This window comes from Gigantopelta aegis, chromosome 4 (assembly GCF_016097555.1).
Source record: "Gigantopelta aegis isolate Gae_Host chromosome 4, Gae_host_genome, whole genome shotgun sequence".
Classification (NCBI taxonomy): domain Eukaryota; kingdom Metazoa; phylum Mollusca; class Gastropoda; order Neomphalida; family Peltospiridae; genus Gigantopelta; species Gigantopelta aegis.
Window position 1 is genome coordinate 6,402,312 of NC_054702.1, and position 26,063 is coordinate 6,428,374.

General features: G+C 38.8%; 1 protein-coding gene across 1 annotated transcript in view; it reads left to right on the plus strand.

Moving 5' to 3' along the window:
- Positions 1-26,063, plus strand: part of LOC121372575 (ATP-dependent RNA helicase DDX18-like) — a 63,502-nt gene that overhangs the window by 13,747 nt on the left and 23,692 nt on the right. The window contains exons 2-10 of the mRNA XM_041498974.1: positions 2,530-2,622; positions 3,156-3,254; positions 3,744-3,860; positions 5,551-5,710; positions 9,511-9,811; positions 13,295-13,409; positions 14,074-14,213; positions 15,184-15,345; positions 17,654-17,806. Of these exons, the coding sequence (XP_041354908.1) occupies positions 2,530-2,622; positions 3,156-3,254; positions 3,744-3,860; positions 5,551-5,710; positions 9,511-9,811; positions 13,295-13,409; positions 14,074-14,213; positions 15,184-15,345; positions 17,654-17,806 (1,340 nt within the window). The remainder of the gene's footprint in view (positions 1-2,529; positions 2,623-3,155; positions 3,255-3,743; positions 3,861-5,550; positions 5,711-9,510; positions 9,812-13,294; positions 13,410-14,073; positions 14,214-15,183; positions 15,346-17,653; positions 17,807-26,063) is intronic.

Genomic DNA, 26,063 nt, shown 5'->3' on the forward strand with positions numbered 1-26,063 from the left:
ATTACAGGGCCGTAGCTAGCATGGGGCAAGGGGGAAAGTTGCCCCCCCCCCCCCCCGAACAAAATCGGAAAGCATTATTGAAACTTAAAGAAAAGGAGTTTTAGACTATTAACTACTCAGTTGCCCCCCCTCTTCTGCTAGTTGTCAATCTAGGTCATTGCAACTGTTCTTAGCCAATCAGAATAAGGTATTTGCCTAATTAGCATTAACAGCAATGTGGTTTTAAAAAGAGACATTGGTTTTAGTTCAGACTTGGGCTTGGGTACTTCAAAGAAATATTACAGACATGAAATTGAAAACAAATTGAAATTGCTATCAAAACGGAGAAGGGCGTATTCAAATCATTGTAATCATTACTGTAAATAACACAAAATGCAGTGCATCGCGTTTATTGCTTTTGCAATGGTCCGAATCGTATGGCTGGCAACTGATTGGAGTTTGCTTAGTTCATGTGAGCATGTGATGTGGATTAGTGGCCAGTAAAGTAATTGAATAGTAATTTCAAATATTTTGCTTGTGGTGGTTTTTAAAATTATATTATAGGTGGGTTTTTTTTTTTTTTTTTTTTTTTTTTTTTCTCCCAGTAGCCCGCCAGGTTTACATCATGGGCGAAACTGGTTGACCGGTCGTGAAATCTGGTAGCCCTGGGATTTTTCCAACCCTGATCCCAGACATATTATTACTAGCCCGAGATGTTTCCTCAAATCTTATGACCTCTTTAATTTGCCATATATAAAACAAACAATTAGTCGGCACAGTTTTGCTTTGCAACTAAAACAAAACAGAGATAAATAAATGTAATTAGAAAACAATAAAATGTTCTACTTTTGACTCAGCAAATTGTTACACCATGTTCAAGTTTCTTAATTTTCCATAACATCTCCATCTGTCTCCTCTCCACTCTCTCTGTCTCTCACTGAATGATGCCAGATCATCTAAATCTTCTGTTTGCTCTTCCTGTGAGGTGCTTGGAATGATTGGAGACTGCATGTACTCTGTGTATCGTTGTTTCCTACAGGAACCTGACTTTGGTTGTAAGCACAGAGTAACTGCTGGCACAACCAGGTGAAGTGGGTTAACATCCAGCAGTTTTAGCCAAAGCATGTTCCCATCTCTTTAGTGTGTGGCAGTGCGATCCTTCTGGGTCAAGTTAAGCTGTGACATACATTGACCAGCATCTGTATTCTCACATCTTTTATTGCTGTTAATCAAACACTTTTGATACCATTTATGTGACTGAGATATCTCATGTGCCTTTAGGTTTTCTGATTTAAAAGTATCAGTTTCCACAACAAACATCGAACCCTTGTTCTGGTCAGGTGGGACAGATTGTGCAAAACATAACATTTGGCATTTCATCAATAACAAGTCACTCCCTGGGTTTACCTCTCATCCATGTTCCATTTCTCTTGCCAAGAACAGTTGTAAGTTTCATTCTCATATTGTTTATTTTGTTCTTTAATTTCATCACAGTTTTTCTGGTGGCTTCGAAACATTTGCAAGATATAAGGCGGGACTTATCCCAGTGGTAAAGTGTGCGCTCGATGCACGGTCAGTCTGGGATCGATCCTCGTCGGTGGGCCCATTGGGCTATTTCTTGTTCCAGCCAGTGCACCACAACTGGCATATCAAAGGCTGTGGTATGTACTATCCTCTGTGGGATGGTACATACAAAAGATCCCTTGCTGCTAATTGAAAAGAGTAGCTCATGAAGTGGCAACAGTGGGTTTCCTCTCTCAATATCTGTGGTCCTTAACCATATGCTGATGCCATATAACCATAAATAAAATGTGTGGAGTGTGTTATTAAATAAAACATTTCTTTTTGCGGGGCAGGATATTTCCACATTTTTATTTAGCATACTTCTACATGAACTGCTGTTTGCAGATTCGCTGTACAAATGATCGGTCAGTGATATGGAATATTTTCATTAACTACATGTGTATTTGTATCAAGCTACATGTATTAAACCTGCTCTGATACTTGTTTCAGAAATGAAGCTTGGTCCTATTGTTAGGGAAATGTGACTTCTATGACTTGATTTTTGGGGATTAAAAATTCTAAAAAAAATATATGAAAAGATAATTTTTATGGGTATTTATAGGGATAACTACTGTGTTTGCCATTTACCAATTTCCATATCAGTAAGTTTAATGTTATAAATGTCTTGTTTAATATTGGTTCTGGTAACAAGTTGTCAGTGAAACTACATTTTTGACAGTAAAGCCAGACCTGTCAACCTTCCCAAATTCTGCGAGAGACTTCTGATATTTGGACAAGTCTACTGCCTGGGAGGACATATCTCCTGGGAAATTATAATTTTCTAAGCATAAAAATAATTCAAGCTACTGTGGCTGTGTATTGACATTCAGTAATAGCATATATAAAAATATATCCAATTCAGGCCTAACAACACCTGATTTGTAAAAATGTTTCCCACTAGATTACATAATGCAACGTAAAACCACTGATATTCACCGGCAGATTGGCAAACACAGTAGGGTTATATCCTGGGCGTTATTATTTCAGAACTGAAGAAATTGAAGAGAATGAAGAAGAAGATCAAAGAGAGACTGACTCGTCCTGTAAATGGTGATCTAGGTGATGCAGGGTCTGATGGTGGTAAGTGTTCAAGGTTTAGATGTCAACAAACCTAAGCCAAAGATAATGGGTGTGCCCAAAATACATTTAAATATACCCAAAATACATGTAAGTATGCCCAAAACAAGCAAGCCCAAATTAAGTAAAAACGTGCCAGCCTCAAAATTCCACTCAAAACCAATGGAATGTTGAGCTGTAATTAGATTAAAATAATTTGAAATGCATTTTTGAATATCTACAACTCTTTTGTCATCTATTATGAACATTACTGCACTAAAAATACCTTGGTGTGCTGAGAACAGACAAAAAGAATGTTGTGCCCAAATTAGTCAGATCTAAAGCTCTTGTATATAAACTTAACAAACCAGACATAGCCAACGCACTACTCATGTTAAAAGATGTTGTCACTGAATAAAGACAAAGGAACAAACCAATTACAAGAGGAAAGTTTTGCATCCATAGAATATTGAGAATGGTGACAAATTGTTTTGATGAATGAGCTAACAGATATGAAACTACCTACTAGATGGTTAATTGGTTTTGATTATATGTAGGTAGTGAATTTGAGGAGTCCAGCACGCATCTAGACTGTTCTGAAACTGGTGATAGGAAAGGAAAGAAAAGAAAGAAGAAAAGATCAGTTTCTGAGGAAGGTAAGATATTTTGTTCACTTCCGTTTCTGCAGGGCCTGAAGCAGGATGGGACATAGCCCAGTGGTAAAGCGCTCACTTGATGTGCGGTCGGTTTGGGATCAATCTCCATCAGCGGGCCCATTGGCTATTTCTTGTCCCAGCCAGTGCACCACGACTGGTATATCAAAGGCCATGGTATGTAGTAATGAAAAAATGCAGCTGGTTTCCTCTCTATGACTGTCAAAAATGACCATATGTTTAACATCCAATAGCCGATGATTAATAAATCAATGTGCTCTAGTGGTGTCATTAAACAACACAAACTTCTTTCTTCTCTCCTGATATGCAGTCGGTCTAAGATCGATCCTCATCAATTGGCCCATTGGGCTATTTCTCATTCCTTGATACACTGATAGTCTGCTAATATAGTATTCTTCATGGAACTTGCTTTATTTAAGTCCACATCTTAGTCTCGTGAAATTTAATTTTGATAGTTTTGTTTTTCACTAGTTGAGAAGAAAAAGGTGAAGAAAGACGAAAGTGATGATGAAGAATCCGGTGATGATGAGAGTGGTGATGATGATGATGATGATGACGAAGAAGTTGAAGCTATTGAAGAAAATGAGTGTAAGATATTGTACTATGTCTTTTTATCAGTGATACTAACCGTAATAATATAATAATATACCTGCTCTAATGGCCACCAGTATTAAGCAACCACCTCTAATATGGTGTAAAGTGACCTGTATCAAAAAGTCTCCTTTGTATAAAACAAATCCTTTTGATATTCAATTTGGTGGCTGCTTAACACAGGTGTCAGTTGGTTGTCGTAATCACATCTTTCTCGTTCCTACCAGTTCACCACGACTGGTCTATCAAAAGCCACAGTATATGCTATCCTGTCTGTGGGATGGTGTGTATAAAAGACCCTTTGCTACTCATGGAAAAATATAGTGAGTTTTTTTTCTAAGACACTGTCAGAATTATCAAATATTTGACATCCAGTAGCTGATGATTAATAAATCAATGTGCTCTAGTGGTGTCATTAAACAAAACAAATGTTTTAACTTTAATCTTTGGACATTTTTAGTCAAGATGATGAAATCTTTGATAAACATAAGGTTTATTGTTTTGTGTTGTGCATTACAGTGCCAGGCAGCAGTTTAGGAGCTGGGGTTGCTTTGGACACTATGTTTGATTGTTGTGTTTTACAGTGCCAGGCAGCAGTCTAGGAGCTGGGGTTGCCATAGACAACTTGTTTGATTGTTTTTTGTGTGGTGTATTACAGTGCCAGGCAGCAGGCTAGGAGCTGGGGTTGCTATGGACATCACATTTGATTGTGTTTTGTGTTACAGTGCCAGGCAGCAGTCTTAGGAGCTGGGGTTGCTATGGACACCACGTTTTGTGTTGTGTGTTACAGTGCCAGGCAGCAGGCTAGGAGCTGGGGTTGCTATGGACATCACATTTGATTGTGTTTTGTGTTACAGTGCCAGGCAGCAGTCTAGGAGCTGGGGTTGCCATGGACACCTTGTTTGATTGTTTTTTGTGTTGTGTGTTACAGTGCCAGGCAGCAGGCTAGGAGCTGGGGTTGCTATGGACATCACATTTGATTGTGTTTTGTGTTACAGTGCCAGGCAGCAGTCTAGGAGCTGGGGTTGCCATGGACACCTTGTTTGATTGTTTTTTGTGTTGTGTGTTACAGTGCCAGGCAGCAGGCTAGGAGCTGGAGTTGCTATGGACATCACATTTGATTGTGTTTTGTGTTACAGTGCCAGGCAGCAGTCTTAGGAGCTGGGGTTGCTATGGACACCACGTTTTGTGTTGTGTGTTACAGTGCCAGGCAGCAGGCTAGGAGCTGGGGTTGCTATGGACATCACATTTGATTGTGTTTTGTGTTACAGTGCCAGGCAGCAGTCTAGGAGCTGGGGTTGCCATGGACACCTTGTTTGATTGTTTTTTGTGTTGTGTGTTACAGTGCCAGGCAGCAGGCTAGGAGCTGGGGTTGCTATGGACATCACATTTGATTGTGTTTTGTGTTACAGTGCCAGGCAGCAGTCTAGGAGCTGGGGTTGCCATGGACACCTTGTTTGATTGTTTTTGTGTTGTGTGTTACAGTGCCAGGCAGCAGGCTAGGAGCTGGAGTTGCTATGGACATCACATTTGATTGTGTTTTGTGTTACAGTGCCAGGCAGCAGTCTAGGAGCTGGGGTTGCTATGGACACCTTGTTTGATTGTGTTTTGTGTTACAGTGCCAGGCAGCAGAGCTGGGGTTGCTATGGACACCTCGTTTGATTGTGTTTTGTGTTGTGTGTTACAGTGCCAGGCAGCAGTCTAGGAGCTGAGGTTGCTATGGACACCTCGTTTGCATCTCTGAAAGATAAAGTGGCCGAACAGACTCTGAAGGCGATAGAGGACATGGGATTCACCCACATGACTGACATCCAGGCCAAGGCTATACCGCATCTCTTGGAGGGGAGGTAATCACCACTGACCTGTTACAGTGGAGTCTAGTTATTACTGTTAGAAAACATTTATTATAGAAAAGTAAATTTACATTTTTTTAAATATGGTTTAAGCTCGGTTAATCCTGAATTTTGGATCACAGATTATTTCTTTTATATCCAAGACGATATGTCACAATTAACGAATGTTTGACATCAAGTACCGTATAACCGGAAATTTCGTGGTCTCAATTTTTCGTGGTTTGGGGGATAAAAACATTTTGAGGTCTTTTATTTTCGAGGTTTGGTAAACCTTTAAAACTGATCATTTTTATTTTCGTTGTTTCAACAAATCCTGTGGGTAAATACCATTAATTTTTCATTAAAAGTTTCACGTCATCGGCATCCAGTCGACAATTACACCAGACGATCAAAGCTCACAGTTAAACAATAGAGCACTCAATCTCGATTGGCTATTACAGTATGCTATTAGAGAAACAACTGATCACAGTCATTGATTCTGTTTGATGTTTAATCTGAGCTTGACATGTTTCCTTCTTAATCCTATGGTAAGCTGGCTAATTATACCAGCATTGCACGACTACTGTTATGCACGCATTTTACAACCAAAACGAAATCATGATTCTCTTGAGCTGGTTAAACAAATCTGTTAGTAGCGATAGTTTTTTGCCGTCCCCGTCACAAGGACCAGAACTTGAAATCCCGTCGTCATGTATCGATGCTGCAAACAAAGCCATATTGACACCTAAATCGACAAAACGGAAACGTGAATATAAAAATTTTGATGACGAGCAAACTGCCAAGATAGGAAAATATGCACTTGAACATGGCGTGGCAAGATGCAGTCGAAAATTTTCAGTAGATCTCGATAACCCAATCAATGAATCGACAGTTCGAAGTATTAGGGACAGACATAAAAGACGCATGCTTAAAGTCAGGCGAAATATCCAATCTACTGCAAAAGATATTAAACTAGCAGAGAAAACTTTGCCAAAAGAAAACCGAGGACGACCCCTGCTATTGGGTGATATGGACAAAACAATTCAAACTTATTTGAAAGCCATCCATGGGGCTGGGGGAGTGATCAATACATCAATAGTGATAGCTGGTTCTAAGGGACTTATTGAAGCCAGCAACCCAGGGATCATGATAGAAAATGGTGGCTCAGTATCTTTAACGAAGAGCTGGGCAGTTTCCCTGCTGAATCGGATGGGATTTTCAAAGCGGAAAGCAACAACGAGTGCTAGGGTGTTACCAGAGAACTTTGAAACAATCAAGAGAGAGTTTCTTGGCAGAATTTCGACAAACGCAGTTCAACACGAAATTCCAGATGAACTGATTATAAACTTTGATCAGACTGGGTTAAAGTTTGTGCCGTGTGGCGAGTGGACCATGGATCAGAAGGGATCGAGGCGAGTGGAAATAGCTGGACTGAGCGACAAACGTATGATCACAGCTGTCGTCGCCTCAACACTGAGTGGGGACATGTTACCGGTGCAGCTGATTTACGACGGGAAGACCGATCGTTGTCATCCACAGGGTGTGAAATTTCCCGGTGACTGGGATATCACACATTCTGATAATCACTGGTCAACTAACAAAACCATGGATGAATACGCTGACAACATCATCATACCTTACGTCATCCGTGTCAAGAAAGAACAGAAACTACCCAAGTGGCAAAAATCGTTGGTCATACTCGATATGTTCAAGTGTCATCAAGACCGAGCCTTTCAAGACAAGATGAAGAAAGCTCATATCAACATCGTCTTTGTTCCTCCTAATTGCACCGACGCTCTACAGCCACAAGATGTGTGTGTAAATAAACCCCTGAAAGACGCTCTGAAGGCCGAATTCACCGCCTGGTATTCCAAGCTGGTTTCCCTGGCTGTGAAAGAAGGCCAAGTTGTTACAAGCATAAAGATTGACATGCGTACCTCAGCCATAAAATCAGTGCATGCAAGGTGGATTGTGAAGGTCATAGGAAATTTGAAAACACGGCAGGAAATGTTGAAATCCGCATTCACCAATCCCAGAATCACTGATGCAGTGCGTGAGGCTCGACGTGATAATTAGCCTAACTGTTCTGTGTGCATATTCAAGTAGTGCTGCATTCAAACAATGATTTTGTTAATACTAGTATTTTATTCTAGTAGTGCTGCGTGGAAACGAAATTCTTTATAATAGTGTTTTATTCAGGGACATTCAAACAAACCATTTTAACGTTTTTATTTCAATAGTGCTGTTTTCTGTTTAGGTTGTTGATTATTTGTGTACCGTGTTTTTTCTTGTTCATCAATAAATACTTAGTTATGTTCTTTGAGAGTTAATAAATATTGTGGTGTGTTCACTTCAAAAATAATAACTTGTCGTCTTGCATATATTATTACAATTATTTTGCGGATTTCCCGTAGTCTGCGCATGCGCGGGAAATAAAAGTTCCGGTAAATAGTATACCGTATTCGTTAGAGAGGTAACGATGATTATTTTTGATAGAATTTAATGGGGTTTTTTTTCAAATATGTTCGAGGTTATATATTTTCGAGGTTGACCACTTACCCTCGAAATCCACGAAAATAAAACCCCACGAAAATTTCCGGTTATACGGTAACTGATTAAAAAATCAATGTGCTCTAGTGGTGTCATTAAAAAAAACAAATGTTAACTTTTTACAAACCATAGAGGTTCAAATTTGTATATACAGAACCTCTGTTTAAATATGTTGGCACTTATTATAGTTAAAAGTACTGTAATCGTGTGTGACAAAAAGAAAATGTTATTTTAATAAAATTATTCTTTATAGAATTTGTACAGAAATAACAATGTTATTAATTTAGTAAGGTCTCGTTTACTGTTAAATTTTGTAAAGAAATGATGGGAGCTGTTGAGACAGGGAGTAATAAACAGGTGATTCTGTCTATTCTGTCTATTACATACCACCTTTCTATACTATGACTAACAAAAGTTTAATTAAATAACACAACTTACTTCGTCTAGAAAGTTAGTTGAATTTAATGGAATTGACGGTACGCTGAGCATCCTGGCTAAGAACATGTTGTCATTCCTGGCTAAGAACATGACATCATTCCTGGCTAAGAACATGTTGTCATTCCTGGCAACTGGGATCGATTCCCGTCAGTAACCCCATTGGCTATTTCTCATTCCAGCCAGTGCACTACGACTGGTATATCAAAGGCCATGGTATGTACTACCCTGTCTGTGGGACGGTGCATACAAAAGATCCCTTACTGCTACCGGCCTCGGTGGTTAGGCCATCGGTCTACAGGCTGGTAGGTACTGGGTTCGGATCCCAGTCGAGGCATGGGATTTTTAATCCAGATACTGACTCCAAACCCTGAGTGCGTGCTCCGCAATGCTCAATGGGTAGGTGTAAACCACTTGCACCGACCAGTGATCCATAACTGGTTCAACAAAGGCCATGGTTTGTGCTATCCTGCCTGTGGGAAGTGCAAATAAAAGATCCCTTGCTGCTAATCGGAAAGAGTAGCCCATGTAGTGGTGACAACGGGTTTTCTCTAAAAATCTGTGTGGTTCTTAACCATATGTCTGACTTCATATAACCGTAAATAAAATGTGTTGAGTGTGTCATTCAATAAAAAATTTTTTTCCTTCATTCATTCCTGGCAAGGGACACTATGTCATTCGGGTGAACATGTACTATGCATTTTGTATCACACATGTTCAATAAAAGATGTTTTTTTATTGCATGGTCAGAATTGTCTATTACTGTAGTAAGATTAATTGGTTATTTAATAAAACTTGCATATTCTAATCCCTGGTGTATTTAATTGTAGAGATTTGATGGGAGCTGCTAAAACAGGCAGTGGTAAAACTCTGGCGTTTCTAATCCCAGCTGTAGAGTTGATGTATAAACTGAAGTTCATGCCGCGGAATGGGACAGGGTGTATCGTGATCTCCCCGACACGAGAACTGTCGATGCAGACGTTCGGAGTGTTGAAGGAAGTGTTGAAGTATCACTGTCACACATATGGGCTCATCATGGGGGGCACGAGCAGACACGAGGAGGCGAAGAAACTCACCAAGGGCATTAACATCGTTGTAGCAACGCCGGGAAGACTGCTAGACCATTTACAGGTAGGCATTAACATCATTGTAGCAACGCCGGGAAGACTGCTAGACCATTTACAGGTAGGCATTAACATCATTGTAGCAACGCCGGGAAGACTGCTAGACCATTTACAGGTAGGCATTAACATCATTGTAGCAACGCCGGGAAGACTGCTAGACCATTTACAGGTAGGCATTAACATCATTGTAGCAACACCGGGAAGACTGCTAGACCATTTACAGGTAGGCATTAACATCATTGTAGCAACGCCGGGAAGACTGCTAGACCATTTACAGGTAGGCATTAACATCATTGTAGCAACGCCGGGAAGACTGCTAGACCATTTACAGGTAGGCATTAACATCATTGTAGCAACGCCGGGAAGACTGCTAGACCATTTACAGGTAGGCATTAACATCATTGTAGCAACGCCGGGAAGACTGCTAGACCATTTACAGGTAGGCATTAACATCATTGTAGCAACACCGGGAAGACTGCTAGACCATTTACAGGTAGGCATTAACATCATTGTAGCAACGCCGGGAAGACTGCTAGACCATTTATTAACATCATTGTAGCAACACCGGGAAGACTGCTAGACCATTTACAGGTAGGCATTAACATCATTGTAGCAACGCCGGGAAGACTGCTAGACCATTTACAGGTAGGCATTAACATCATTGTAGCAACACCGGGAAGACTGCTAGACCATTTACAGGTAGGCATTAACATCATTGTAGCAACGCCGGGAAGACTGCTAGACCATTTACAGGTAGGCATTAACATCATTGTAGCAACGCCGGGAAGACTGCTAGACCATTTACAGGTAGGCATTAACATCATTGTAGCAACGCCGGGAAGACTGCTAGACCATTTACAGGTAGGCATTAACATCATTGTAGCAACGCCGGGAAGACTGCTAGACCATTTACAGGTAGGCATTAACATCATTGTAGCAACACCGGGAAGACTGCTAGACCATTTACAGGTAGGCATTAACATCATTGTAGCAATGCCGGGAAGACTGCTAGACCATTTACAGGTAGGCATTAACATCATTGTAGCAACGCCGGGAAGACTGCTAGACCATTTACAGGTAGGCATTAACATCATTGTAGCAATGCCGGGAAGACTGCTAGACCATTTACAGGTAGGCATTAACATCATTGTAGCAACGCCGGGAAGACTGCTAGACCATTTACAGGTAGGCATTAACATCATTGTAGCAACGCCGGGAAGACTGCTAGACCATTTATTAACATCATTGTAGCAACACCGGGAAGACTGCTAGACCATTTACAGGTAGGCATTAACATCATTGTAGCAACGCCGGGAAGACTGCTAGACCATTTTTATTAACATCATTGTAGCAACACCGGGAAGACTGCTAGACCATTTACAGGTAGGCATTAACATCATTGTAGCAACGCCGGGAAGACTGCTAGACCATTTACAGGTAGGCATTAACATCATTGTAGCAACGCCGGGAAGACTGCTAGACCATTTATTAACATCATTGTAGCAACACCGGGAAGACTGCTAGACAATTTACAGTTAGGAATTAACATCATTGTAGCAACACCGGGAAGACTGATCAACCATTTACACTTAGGAATTAACATCATTGTATCAACACCAGGAAGACTGCTCGACAACTTACAGGTAGGAATTAACATCATTGTAGCAATGTCAGGAAGACTGCTAGACCATTTACAGTTAGGCAGGTGTTACTAATAGCGGCTGGAAGAAGGGAAAAAGAGTGAGAGGGGTGGTTATTTCTACACAAGATCTAAATAGTGAAAGAATGAATGAATGTTTAACAACACCCCAGCACGAAAAATACATCGGCTATTGGGTGTCAAATAAATAGTAAAAGAGGAAGTCCCATTTTCTGCCAAGTGGTAAAGCGTTTGATACACGGTCAGTCTAGGATTGATCTGTGTTGGTTGGCCCACAACTGGTGTAACACAGATTGGTATGTACTATCCTGTCTGTGGGATAGTGCATATAAAAGATCCCAAGTGGCTAATTAATAGGAAAGAGAAGCCCACGGTGTGTCAGTAGCAGGTTTCCTCTCTAATTATCTGCGTGGTTCTTTACTGTATGTCCAACATCATATAACCATAGTTAATGTGTTGACTGTGTTGTTAAATAAAACTTCTTTTTTTTCTTTCTTTCTTTGGTTGGGGTGAGTGAAAATCCTGTCCTGTGACACATCACCCTGAGGCAAACATTCTTGCAGAGTTACACCCAACATCTTTTATTAAATATGAATGATGGCATTTTTTAAAAGAGTGCATTGCTGTCAATGTTACTATTATTTAGCACCATACTATTTCCTTAAAACTTGTAGTTCTTATCACAAGTATGTTGAGAATGATTAATGTACAGAGAGGCATGGTTTATATATACATGGACAAAATATAGTGTTGGTAAATAAGGTGTATTATTACCCATATGGTTAAACATATCTTGGTACATATCAAAGTGATACATCCCACTAGAAGGCCAAGTGGGACATAACACATCGACGTCACATGACGACGTCATCATTTGGCACACTACAACCTTACAAGTTACAGGAACGTCAACGAAACGAGATGAGTAATATAAATTAAGATCGATTATGGGTAATAAACTCGCTACCATTTCGTATCATGTTTATGTCCCTCGTGAAATAATTTTCATTGTCACTCGCTAATGCTCATGACAATTGAAAATTATTTCACTGGGGACATAAACATGATACGAATTGGAAGCTCATTTAATATCCTACAATTATGATAATAAATAGAGGATAATAAACGAGTTACCAGTTATTATAAAATTTATGTCCCGAGTGAAATAATTTTCAGTTGTCACGAGCTTTAGCGAGTGACAAATGAAAATGATTTCACGAGCATAAATTTAATTATAACTGGTACCGAGTTTGTTATTCTATTTATTACCTCAGCTATTTTTTTCTCTAAAAGCCTTTATTTTCGACGCACATGCACGAAGGCCAATCTGTATAGAAACGATGTAAACCACTTTACGCAGTGTTCTGAGAATTGCTATAACTTTGTAATTTAATCACGTTCATAGATAATTTTCAAAAACAAAAGTTTTCTTTATTCTGCTATAAAATCTATAAGGAATTGCATTAAAATGACATTTTGTTATAAATTTAACACCAAAAATAGAGAGACGTAAACGTAAACTCTTTAAAGTACATGACGTCATTTTGTGTTTGCCAAATTGTGATGACGTCATATTTAGTACTGACAAGGCCATTGGTTTGTAAGCGTCAAATTGTCCAATAGTATTGTTCGTTAGACCAATGCAGAATATTTCTCACTGAGAAAATATGGAAAATATTTTCCCTGTTATGAGTGACCGCTGGGGTAATAAAACACAAATATTATTCAAACAAAAGTATGCAAACATTACTTTCATTTTAGACAGTTCTTTTATTCTGAAGTTTGTTCTGTTTTATAAAACGTATGATCTGTGTTTTTGTGTGTTTGTAGAACACGTCTGAGTTCATGTACAAAAACCTGCAGTGTTTGATCATTGACGAAGCAGACCGGATACTCGACATGGGCTTTGAAGAGGAGATGAAGCAAATCATTAAGTTATTACCTAGTAAGTCTAGTGTTCTCATGATCCACTCACAGAAATACTGGTTGTTTAGCAGACTGTCCTGTCCGGGAACAGAGGAGCCAGTGGAAGTGGACACCTGAGCCCATCACGTGTGTGTGTGCTGTAACAGCTGGCTCTGAATGTGCACGTTAACCACCACGACCTACAGACTGTTCATTTAAAATATTCTACATAGAATGAGTCATGAAAATGATGGCAGAAAAATCTACATAGAATGAGTCATTGCAAATTCTGTTCGACACCATATAACCGTAAATAAAATGTGTTCAGTGCATTGTTAAATAAAACATTTCCTTCCTTCCTTCATTGCACACTGGTACCTATTATAGGATGACTGTGGAAACTCCTATAAAACACAATCGAGCTGAGAAATCCATCAGTACATTTATTGCATAGCATAAATTTGTGCTGTACATAGTGTAAGAAACAGAGGATCTTCTCCAATTAAATGAAAATTTTTAACTTAAAAGGCATTGTTTGTTTGTTTCTTTTTTTGTCATGCTCACTAGGCCATAAAAATAAATATTAGTCCGCTTGTAACATTGTAAACTTTTTACACACAAAAATGTGTGGAGTTTTTTCTTCTTTTTTTCCCCTCCAGTTTATGAACAGTTTATATATGAAACCAACTGTTTATTTCATCCAGAGAGACGACAGACCATGCTGTTTTCTGCGACTCCAACGAGAAAGACGGAAGATTTAGCGCGGGTCTCGTTGAAGAAAGAACCGCTGTATGTAGGGGTGGATGACAGCAAGGAAAAAGCCACAGTGGAAGGATTGGAACAGGTGGGGTAGCTCATCACTTTATTATCAAAGATTGACCTCCAAGGGCAGAACAAGGGGGATAAAACAGGGGAACCTGTGCCCCCCAAACTATTTATAGTCCATCCCATCCAACAAATATGTTTTTGTAAATAATTAGTTAGGTTTGATATAAAGGTGGTTTGGAAATGACAAAATACCAACTTTTTGTATACAATTTAGAAAACAATATGCAGAGAAATAAATAATTTGTAGTAAATTTCATAGTGGGAAGGACTATAAGTGTCTCCCCCCCCCCCCCCCTTTTAACCATTTGTTTGGTTTTCATTTCACAAATACTAAACCTTTACGGTGCACTTTTCATGGGTTAATGCATGTGCCCTTTTGTTCTAGGTCCCTTCCCTAAAATATTTCCTGGGTCCACCCTTGCTCTCGCCACTTTAATTTAAACTTTTAAAAACATCTGTAGCTTTCTGAACATTCACAGTTAAATTAAGTTATAACAGACAGTTTAATCACACCCGACTTCAACATAAACACTGGTTACCGGGGGTCACCAAAGATAAATGCATCCTAGTAAATAACTCCAAAAATATGACTGGAGTTGCTTCCCTTAGACATGGAGAAGACTATTTTTGGGTATCAAATACATTTATTATTCTAGACTTAATAAGATAAATAGTGTCGTAGGTCTTTACAGAAATAGCTAATTTGTAGAGCAAAGACATTATACCATCATTATTAACTGAAACGGGATATTTTACAAAACAATTGTTCAGCAATGAATTTAATGTACCTTTCAATGTTATTTTGGGAATACAGGTTTTCAACTGTCTGATTTATTATGTCATCAGTAGAATAAATTATCTTATTCTTTAATGAGTACACATAGTTAAATTCAGTTCAAAAAACAAAATTTGAACTCATTTTGTCCTCTGTGTCGTGTGTCCATCAGAAAAGCAGTTTCTTATCTTGTTTTTTCCTCTGTTTCCAGGGCTATGTCGTGTGTCCATCAGACAAGCGGTTTCTTCTCTTGTTCACGTTCTTGAAGAAGAATCGCAAGAAAAAGGTGATGGTGTTCCTCAGTTCATGCATGTCTGTCAAGTACCACAATGAACTTCTCAACTACATAGACCTACCGGTCATGTGTATACATGTAAGTTTTCATTTAATTCATTGTTTAGTCAGGGTTTCTGCCAGAGGGTATGGAGGGTAAAATTACTTACCCTAAAGTCTTGGAAATTAATAGATATTGTAGATTTTGATAACTTTTGGGTAGATGATGGTTAGAGAACTATGGTTAGAGAACTGGGTAGATGATGGTTAGAGAACTGGGGGTAGATGATGGTTAGAGAACTGGGTAGATGATGGTTAGAGAACTGGGTAGATGATGGTTAGAGAACTGGGTAGATGATGGTTAGAGAACTGGGGGTAGATGATGGTTAGAGAACTGGGTAGATGATGGTTAGAGAACTGTGGGTAGATGATGGTTAGAGAACTGGGTAGATGATGGTTAGAGAAATGTGGGTAGATGATGGTTAGAGAACTGTGGGTAGATGATGGTTAGAGAACTGTTGGTAGATGATGGTTAGAGAACTGTATAGATGATGGTTAGAGAACTGCTGTTTACGATATGTGTTATAGTACATGAATAGAAATGAGAAATACAATTTCCAGTTTGAAAAGATTTCAAGCCATAACCACCCAGTAGGGCCACTTATGGTCTGTTTTGGTTTTATTACATACCCTCAAATTATCTCTGGCAGAATGTCTGATAGTGGACAGTTTGTTTTAGTTGTTTTTACTGTGATTACCATCTCACTGAAGGGCGGAACATAGTCTAGTGGTAAAGCGCTCTGTTTAGGATCGATCCTCATCAGTGGGACCATTGGGCGATTTCTCGTTCTAGCCAGTGCACCACAACTGGTATATCAAAGGTTGTGGCATGGTGCATATAACAGACCCCTTGCTACTAATGGAAAAATATAGTGGGTTTTCTTTCTGACACTAAATTGTCAAATAGCCGATTATTAATAAATCAATGTGCTTTAGTGGTGGTGTTAAACAAAACAAACTTAGTGTCTCGTTGAATGATATTAGTGTGTGTAGAGCCGAGTTGTCGTTAATTGCTTTTGTAAAGTTGTTTTGTTTTTGGGTTGCCTTTAATGGTGTATATCATGGTATTTTAAACGAGGTGTGTGTAAAGTGGTTTTGTTTTATATGTATAATTTGGATATTTTTAATAGTGTGTGTGTAATTGTTCTTTATGAGAGTATTTAATTAGGTATTTGTTTCATGGGCGTGTTATACAGTTTTGTTTAATGGGTGTGTTATACGGTTTTGTTTAATGGGTGTGTTATACAGTTTTGTTTAATGGGTGTGTTATACGGTTTTGTTTAATGGGTGTGATATAATGGGTGTGTTATATGGTTTTGTTTAATGGGTGTTATACGGTTTTGTTTAATGGGTGTGTTATACGGTTTTGTTTAATGGGTGTGATATACGGTTTTGTTTAATGGGTGTGTTATACAGTTTTGTTTAATGGGTGCAATATATGGTTTTGTTTAATGGGTGTGTTATTCGGTTTTGTTTAATGGGTGTGATATTTAATGGGTATGATATACGGTTTTGTTTAATGGGTGTGTTATACGGTTTTGTTTAATGGGTGTGTTATACGGTTTTGTTTAATGGGTGTGTTATATGGTTTTGTTTAATGGGTGTCATATACGGTTTTGTTTAATGGGTGTGATATACGGTTTTGTTTAATGGGTGCGATATATGGTTTTGTTTAATGGGTGTGATATACGGTTGTGTTTAATGGGTGTGTTATATGCTTTTGTTTAATGGGTGTGATATACGCTTTTGTATACGAAATATTGACGTAATGTTCTAGTAGTAAATTAAATTTGGCCTCCAATTCCACGTGTTCCCTTATTTCTTTCTATTGGTATATTATTAAGTCGTTTTTAGTCCCTTACCAATCCAACTGTAGGGATCTATAGGTTTCTTTTCCATCCTGCTGTCTGTCCCACATAGTTTTCCAGAGTTTCTTTCAGAATGCTTAGAGATGTGGAGCTGAAATATTATGTGTAACTTTATTATGTACTATTACAGATCAAGATTTACTTTCATGGTGATTTACCCATTATTGACAGAGTTATGCTCCTTGAACTTAGGAGATATGAGAAAAACCATGCATACTTTTTGGGGCAATGCCTGACTGGTGCTCTTGTTGATAGTTATGGCCCTTGAATTTAGGAGATACAAAAACAATTTGGGCCCAGTAAGGGACATGTATTGCTTTAGCAGTACACCCAGAATGCTTGTTAATGGTGGGTTTTGGGTTTGGTATTTTGGTGAATTGTTGATCTATTTTAATAGCATGCATTTGTATGTCAGTTTTTTTTTATATAAATAAATTGGGTGTCCATCCTTATATAGAATTTTATTTTATTTGTTTGCAGGGTAAACAGAAGCAAGCGAAACGCACCCAGACATTTTTTCAGTTTTGTAATGCGAAAGAAGCCATCTTGCTGTGTACGGATGTCGCAGCTCGAGGTTTGGACATCCCGCTAGTTGATTGGATAGTCCAGTACGACCCACCAGACGACCCAAAGGTAGTGCTTTTTATTTTACTGTTTTTAGCAAGATGTTTATTTCGTGCAAATCATTGTGACAAATCTGTGTTTGGCAGATGTTTTAGAAAGCCACTCACCTCAGTGGGTTTGTCATTTGTTTCACTAGACAACTAGCCTAACTTCACACCTTGAAATGCTTTTATTGATAACATTTGTAGTATAACAATAAAGTAAAACCAGTATAATCTATCCTGTCTGTGGGATGTTGAATATAAAAGATCCCTTGCTGCTCGAAAAGAATAGCCCATGAAGTGGCGACAGCAGGTTTCCTCTCAATATCTGTGTGGTCCGTAACCATATGTCTGACGCCATATAATCGTAAATAAAATGTGTTATTTATGTTGTTAAATAAAACATTTCCTCCCTTCCTTCCTTCCTTCCTTCCTTCCTTCCAGTATAATCTTATTTTAATTGAAATGATATATTTAAAAACCCAACCCTGAATTTGTAGAATGTTATAGGTTGCGAGATCAGTGAACACTTGATAGACTTGTATCCCGCGACTCTTGACTAGTGCACAATGATTGGTACATGAAAGGGAGAAGGGCGTATACAAGACACTCTGCTGTTTTATTAGCTTTACTAGGATGTTCCTTGGTGCATCTTTTCTAATAATAATTTGTCTGGCATCTGTCCATTGTCCTTCATCCACCCATCAACGTTTGATTTGAAGTCTTCAAAAGATTTAACTGGATTGTTTTAATCCTTTGGGGCAGTCTGCACAAACTAATAGAGAGATTTTAGACATTTTGAACTTTTAAATCTTTTATTAAATGTGAAAAATTAAAATAAAATTGTAACATTGAAATCCTTTCCTTGTATTTTGACTGGATTGTTCAGAAACTTGGTGATATGTTTCTCTGGGGGTCAGTCTGTAGAGACTAATAGTGAGATATTTTGGAAGTTTTGAATTTTTGAATTTTCATTACTGTATATCTTCGTCTGTAAGTCGATCTCGGCTATAAGTCGAGTCCCTAATTTCAAGCCCTGAAAACTTATTTTTTTATTGACCCGTTTATAAGTCTACCCATGAAAGACAACTTATAAATATTGAAGTATTTCTTATTTTCAGCACATGAGAACAACAATGTACAATATTTGAACAAAAGAAAATTATTTTACAAACTTCGGTTTTAACGTTTTGTACATTGCAAACAAGTAACATAGCATCAAAACGAAATATTCCCTTAGTAGATAGTGAAAGCTGTTTGGCTGTTACCGTATGGCACTGTACAGCATGGTTTTGTGCACAGACAACAACTTTATTACTACACTACAATAAAACTGAAAGTATCAGTTAATCACATGTTTTGCTGCCATATTAATACATGTAAGGAGGATAACTCTGGAAAGTACACTAGTTTTTATGTATGTCCCTATTGCTCTAGTGAACTGCAGATATCAGTCTGTTTTAAGGGAAAGCTCAGTAATATTCATGAAGTTAATCACCAACAAAACATTGTTTGAACAACCATTAATGCCAGTGACCAGATTTCAAAATAAACTCAGGCAACAGGTAGTTAGTATTGTTTACATTTTTGCTATTAGTGATGACTTGTTATTTTAACTAAGTGGACTGTTCTTTTGACATGCGAGTGAGATCGCACGCCTTTTTGCATAACCAAAACCGTTCTAATGTCAAAAAAAAAAAGATTATAAAAAACAAATGTGTCAAATTAACATATACTCTTCAAAAAAAGGGTACAAATGGGTTATAACTCCGATTTTATGTTTCCTACCGGTTCATGCTTTGTGAATATAAGGTCATTGCATGTCCCAAACACATTCCCACGGTTACATTCGATAAAACGCAGCTACTGTACAATAAAGTTCCAAAATGTGAATATTCGCAAAAACGCAGCCACGTGCAAACCATGTCACCACTGCACGTGCGTTGTCTGCACGTGCAACATGAACACCGACAGTATAAAAGTGCAGGGTGTTCGCTTGCCTGGCCTCTGTATCTGGCCGACAGTTGACAATCCAGGACATGCCACGTCTCAGTGAACCGCAGAGAAACAATGCCATCGGCCGACTAGACGCAGGCGAATCCAGAACGGCCGTTGCCAGGGCATTCCATGTGTCCCCAAGCACCATCTCCAGACTGTGGGACCGTTACCAGCAACATGGATCAACACGTGACCTCCCTAGATCCGGTCGACCACGGGTCACTACCCACGGGCAGGACCGCTACATCCGGGTACGCCACCTTCGGGAACGATTGACTACTGCCACCTCCACAGCCGCAGCAATACCAGGTTTGCGCAGGATATCCGACCAGACCGTACGGAACCGCCTACGTGAGGTAGGAATTCGTGCCAGACGTCCAGTTCGAGGTGTCATCTTAACACCACAACACCGTCGACTCCGACTGCAGTGGTGCCAGATTCATCGACAATGGCCTCAACTGCGATGGAGACAGGTGTGGTTCAGTGACGAGTCCCGATTTCTGCTCCGACGTCATGATGGAAGATGTCGCGTGTATAGGCGTCGTTGTGAACGTTATGCGGCAAACTGCGTGCAGGAAGTGGACAGATTCGGCGGGGGTAGTGTCATGGTGTGGGCAGCCATCTTACACACTGGCAGAACTGACCTGGTCCACGTGCAGGGCAACCTGAATGCACAGGGCTACATTGACCAGATCCTCCGGCCACACATCGTTCCAGTTATGGCCAACGTCAACGCAGTGTTCCAACATGACAACGCCAGGCCTCACACAGCACGTCTCACAACGGCTTTCCTACAGAACAACAACATTAATGTCCTTCCTTGGCCATCGATATCACCGGATTTGAACCCAATTGAGAATCTATGGGACGAGTTGGACCGACAGCGACAACCACAGCCCCAGACCCTGCCCGAGCTGGCAGCAGCCTTGCAGGCCGAGTGGGCCACCATCCCCCGGGACGTCATCCGTACTCTGGTTGCTTCAATGGGCAGGCGGTGCCAGGCAGTTATCAACACACGCGGAGGCCACACCCGGTATTGACTCCAGATGACCTTGACCTTGGTGGTGTGTCCTATCACTTACTCACAATGGACTAGAGTGAATTGTGAACAATCCTGCAACATTTGGCGATTATCGGACTCACCATTCAATAATTAAATCAATTCTCCAAATGTTACGACAATGTGGTTTTGCGTTTCTTCTTTTGAAGAGTATATTTGAGTATAAATACAGGGCATACTTCAACAATAAAACTTGTAAAATAATCCCCAAAACGGTAATATTTTTGGGTGAAATTTTTTTACCCTCTTATAAGTCGACCCCCCAAGTTATAAAATAATTTTTGGGTGAAATTTTTTTGACTTATAGGTGAAGATATACGGTAACTTTAAAAATATAATTAAAAATTTAACATTAATTTTCTTTAAGTCTCTATGAATTAGCATCCACTAGTGACAAAATTGAAATGTAAATAGTGGGCACCTCTAGGCCAATAGTGTTGGTGTAGCCAAGATAGGTTTATTTTTGCTTTTTTGTTGTTGTTTTTATCCCACTGCCCCCTTTCTTTTCTCCTTTGAATTCCATCTCATTTTTTCCTTATCTGGCAACTCTATCTTTCAACTTCTTTCGCTGTCTTACCTCAACATCCCAGTCCTTCAAGGCTTGTCTCCCCAACTGCGATATGTGCTCATCTCTTGTGGCTATCCATGTCACACACCTGCCTTTTCTCCATCAACTTTAACACTTTAACTGTAGTCTTCATCTGACCACTTCGGGGTGGGCTGTAGCCTAGTGGTAAAGAGCTCACCTAATGTGCAGTTAATCTATGGTCAGTCTCCTTCAGTGGGTCCATTCGATCATTTCTACACAACTGGCTGTCGGTTCGGCATCGAACCACATCGGTGGGTCCATTGGGCTATTTCTTGTTCCAGCCAGTATACCATGACTGGTATATCAAAGGCTGTGGTATGTACTACCCTGTCTGTGGGATGGCGCATATAAAAGATCCCTTGCTGTTAACTGGAAAGAGTAGCTCATGAAGTGGCGACAGCAGGTTTCCTCTCTCAATATGTGTGGTCCTTAACCATATGTCTGATGCCATATAACCGAACATAAAATGTGTTGAGTGTGTCGTTAAATAAAACATGTCTTTCTTTCTGTCAAAATTACCAAATGTTTGACATCCAATAGATGATGATTAATAAATCAATGTAGTGGTTTCGTTTAAACAAAACAAAACGTCTTGGGGTATATACTATGTAAAAGATCCTTTGCTGCTAATCAAAACTAGTAGCCCATGGAGTGGATTTCCTCTCTCATTATCTGTGTGGTGCTTGACCATATGTCTTATGTTCTGTGTGGTGCCTGACCATGTCTGATGTTCTGTGTGGTGCCTGACCATATTTTGATGTTCTGTGTGGTGCTTGACCAGATGTCTGATGTTCTGTGTGGTGCTTGACCAGATGTCTGATGTTCTGTGTGGTTCCTGACCATATGTCTGATGTTCTGTGTGGTTCCTGACCATATGTCTGATGTTCTGTGTGGTTCCTGACCATATATCTGATGTTCTGTGTGGTGCCTGACCATATGTTTGATGTTCTGTGTGGTGCCTGACCATATGTCTGATGTTCTGTGTGGTGCCTGACCATATGTCTGATGTTCTGTGTGGTGCCTGACCATATGTCTGATGCTCTGTGTGGTGCTTAACCATATGTCTGATGCTAATACAACAAATTAAAATGTGCTGAGGTGTTGTTAAACAAATATTTCCTTTCTGATTTTTTCAAAATAGTCTTAGTTTAAAATGTGCTGAGGTGTGATTACACAAATATTCCTTTCCTTTTGTTATGTTTTTTCTCTCATTTTCTTTGAACATCATTTGTCAATTACTGCACTTTTCAGCACTTTAAAAAATTACTAAAACATAATTTATTTTTTATCTTTTGAGACTATACAAAGTGATCTACATGTTTGTAAAACCTGATTTATCTCACATTTTGACTATGTTGAAAAGTTGTTCCATTTTCCACTTTCGCCCAGTGTTTATAATGCCAACGCCATAGCACTGATTAATAGAATCATGCTGTTCACTTAAATCATCTTTCCCAAGTCTCTGTTACTATATTTGTAAGATGGTAAGAGCATTTCTTGCGGGAGTGTTTCCTTTTAAAAGATTGATAACATTTGAATTCCTAGTTGGTTATTTTTTGTGGTAACCGGATATGTTTGTGCTTATCGCATGGAACTGCATGAAAGTTGTTTGAGTGGTTTGAAGCTTTGCCAAGTGTGAAATAACAAACAGCTCACAACAAAAAGTTGACAAAAATTTTGAAGAAACTAGCATATGGTTGAGTGTAAGAATAATAGTTGTTGTTTTTTCTCTTTTTTCTAGGTTCCAACATATTTTGTAAAACTGTTCTGCCATATATCTTCATGTTTTAGGTTAAAAAATAGCTTTTTAATGGTAGTCAGATCTCTTTTTTGTGACATAATTTACAGCTACCTGCAATAAAGTATATTCTTAAACTTATAGGCATGCGCACCTATATTCTGAAACCTACTGGCTCCTACCTGTGTTTTAAAAACTACAAGTATCTCTATATTCTGACACTTACAGGAAATTAGATATACTTCAAAACCTATAGGCATCTACCTGTATTCTAAAACTTACAGTAACTACATATATTTTAAGACTTTCAGGTATCTATTTACTTTTCGTGCTGGGGTGTCGTTAAACATTCATTCATTCATTCGTATCTATTTACCTGAATTTTAAAACCTTCATGTACACTCTGGACTAGCAACATTTTGAAAACTAAACCCCATTAGTAAATACATCGTTAGTTCTTGGTATCAAAATCTTAGTAATTTAATGTAAATGACACCTGGCAATGACACTGACTTTGGTATTTATCTAGATACATGTTATGGTTTTGTGTTAGCTGTTTCCTAGATCAATTAAACAATGGTCATAGTTACACATGTGGATGTTCATGTTAATGCATTTTTAATCTTTTGTTTGTTTGTTATTGTTGTTTTTGGGGTTTTTTTTAAAAGAACTAATATAGTCAAGAATTTTACACCACAAATTATTAAAAAAATAAATGTTTTATTTATTTGTTCTCACCAAACAATTGACAGGTCAAGCCATTTAATTCTGCAGATTTTAAATTTTAGTTCAATGAAAATCTTTACATGTAAAAAATACAGACATGCACTATACTTTATAGTTTTACATTTAAAAAAATATAATTAGGAAAACCCCCAAAACACACCCAAAATCACTGCTCTTTATAGTGCCTGTTTTATTTTACATAATTATATAATCTAAAAATAAAAACATTTTAAAAAAGGAGAGAAAAACCCCCAACCTCGTGATTCTGTTGCCAGATAGATGTATGCACTTGGTTGCTTTCTGTTTAAATACAAAGTTAGTATGGGCGAGATCTATGTTGTAATATAGAGTTGGTGGGATTTGGGGTATCTTTCAATCACCGTAATGAAACCTGCTGGTTCCAAGGCTGCCGTCGTTACTTTATCAAACCTTTCAGCTGCTGAGTCAATCAAGCCGTCACTTTCAACTGTCTCCACCAAATTAACATGTGCAGTAAAAAAAGGTTTCTCACTGAAGAATTTGTGCACAGAAGGTGTTAAATGAACAGCAATGTTTCTTAAGTATTTGAGCACTGGGGGGGGGGGAGCCAAGTTATTTCAGTCTGCCCTTTTAATATTAAACTGGTACACATGCATTTAGTTCATACAAAAACATGACTCTTAATGACTCCAGTATTTGTACAATGAAGGTGTTAAATGAACAGCAATGTTTCTTAAGTATTTGAGGACTAAGGGGGGTGAGGGGGGCATGTGAAACTGAGTTATTTAAGTCTGCCCTTTTAATATTAAACTGGTACACATGTATTTTATTTATTCAAAAACATGAAACTCTAATAAGTTTGTGACTTGAGTATTTGTGCACTGAAGGTGTTAAATGAACAGCAATGTTTCTGAGCACGTTTTTGATTAGTTAAAGAGTGAGGGTGGGGTGGGGGGGTGGGGGGGGGAGAGTTTTTAATATTAAACTTGTACACATGCATTTTATTTTAGAAAAATGCTAAGAGGCCACCTTACTCGCTGTTTATGTTTGAATTTTACCTGTTGATTTTAATTGTCATTTATCATTACCCAACAACCAATGTTGTTTTTTGGTTGTTTTTTTGTGCTGGGATATTATTAAATATTTATTATTTACACACTTGTATTAAGCAGTCTCCTGTGCACAAAGGCCACCTTTCTTTACGGTGTGCTTGCTTATCACAGGTGTGACTGTTTAATCCTTTACAGTTGTACTTACTTGTTTTATCGTAATTTACTGCTAAAATCAATCAGATGAAACATTTCTAAAAAATTTCCCAGGATTCCAGCTTTTAATCGCCACCAGAAAGCTCTTCTTATCCTTTTTCTTTGAAGTTTCATAAAAAAAAGCTTACAGTAAACCCATTTTTTAAAGACCCTGCAAAGTTTTTCAATTTATGCTTCAGGCTTAAATGCACAATTTATAAAAAAAAAAAAAAAAAATGTTGTGTGGGGGGAGGGGCCTGTGCCTAATGTGATTGTATCTCTCTGGTCAGTGTTTTATGCACTGGTATGCAATGTGATTGTATCTCTCTGGTCAGTGTTTTATGCACTGGTATGCAATGTCCAATTGTTTGAATTATTTTTTTCTTTTAAATGAGGTTAAGCAGTTCGTTTGTTAGAGAAAAGTAGAAATATTCATCATTGTATGCTTGGTGTCGTGTTACAGTTAGTAAGCTGTACCCAGCTTTGAAGATCTGTCAGAGCTTGAGAAACGGGGAGCAGGATTTGGGTTAAATGATGTTAGCATATTGAGTATGAAAGCAAAGCCTGATGGTGTTACTGACAGGCACAGATCTGTGTTTTTACCTGTCCACTGATCCGGCTAACAGCTGGCCCGTGTGTTACACACCATATGTAGCTAGTACCGTGTGTGTTACACACCGTATGTAGCTAGTACCGTGTTTGTTAAACACCTCACGGAGCATGTCGGAGGTCATCTCAAGGTACACCCTGTCATTACAGTACACCCAAGCCAGGTCCCCACAAAAAATAAACAACATCGTGCACTGTTTACTTTTCTGTGCTGGGTTTTCCAGAGCTAACTAAAATAGATGAGAAGTTTCACTAACTCAGATAGTCGGTTTGTTAACGGACTATTTAGATAGTAAACAGAAGCCCATATCTTCCTGGTCTATCAACTTGGTGGTGGGTTGT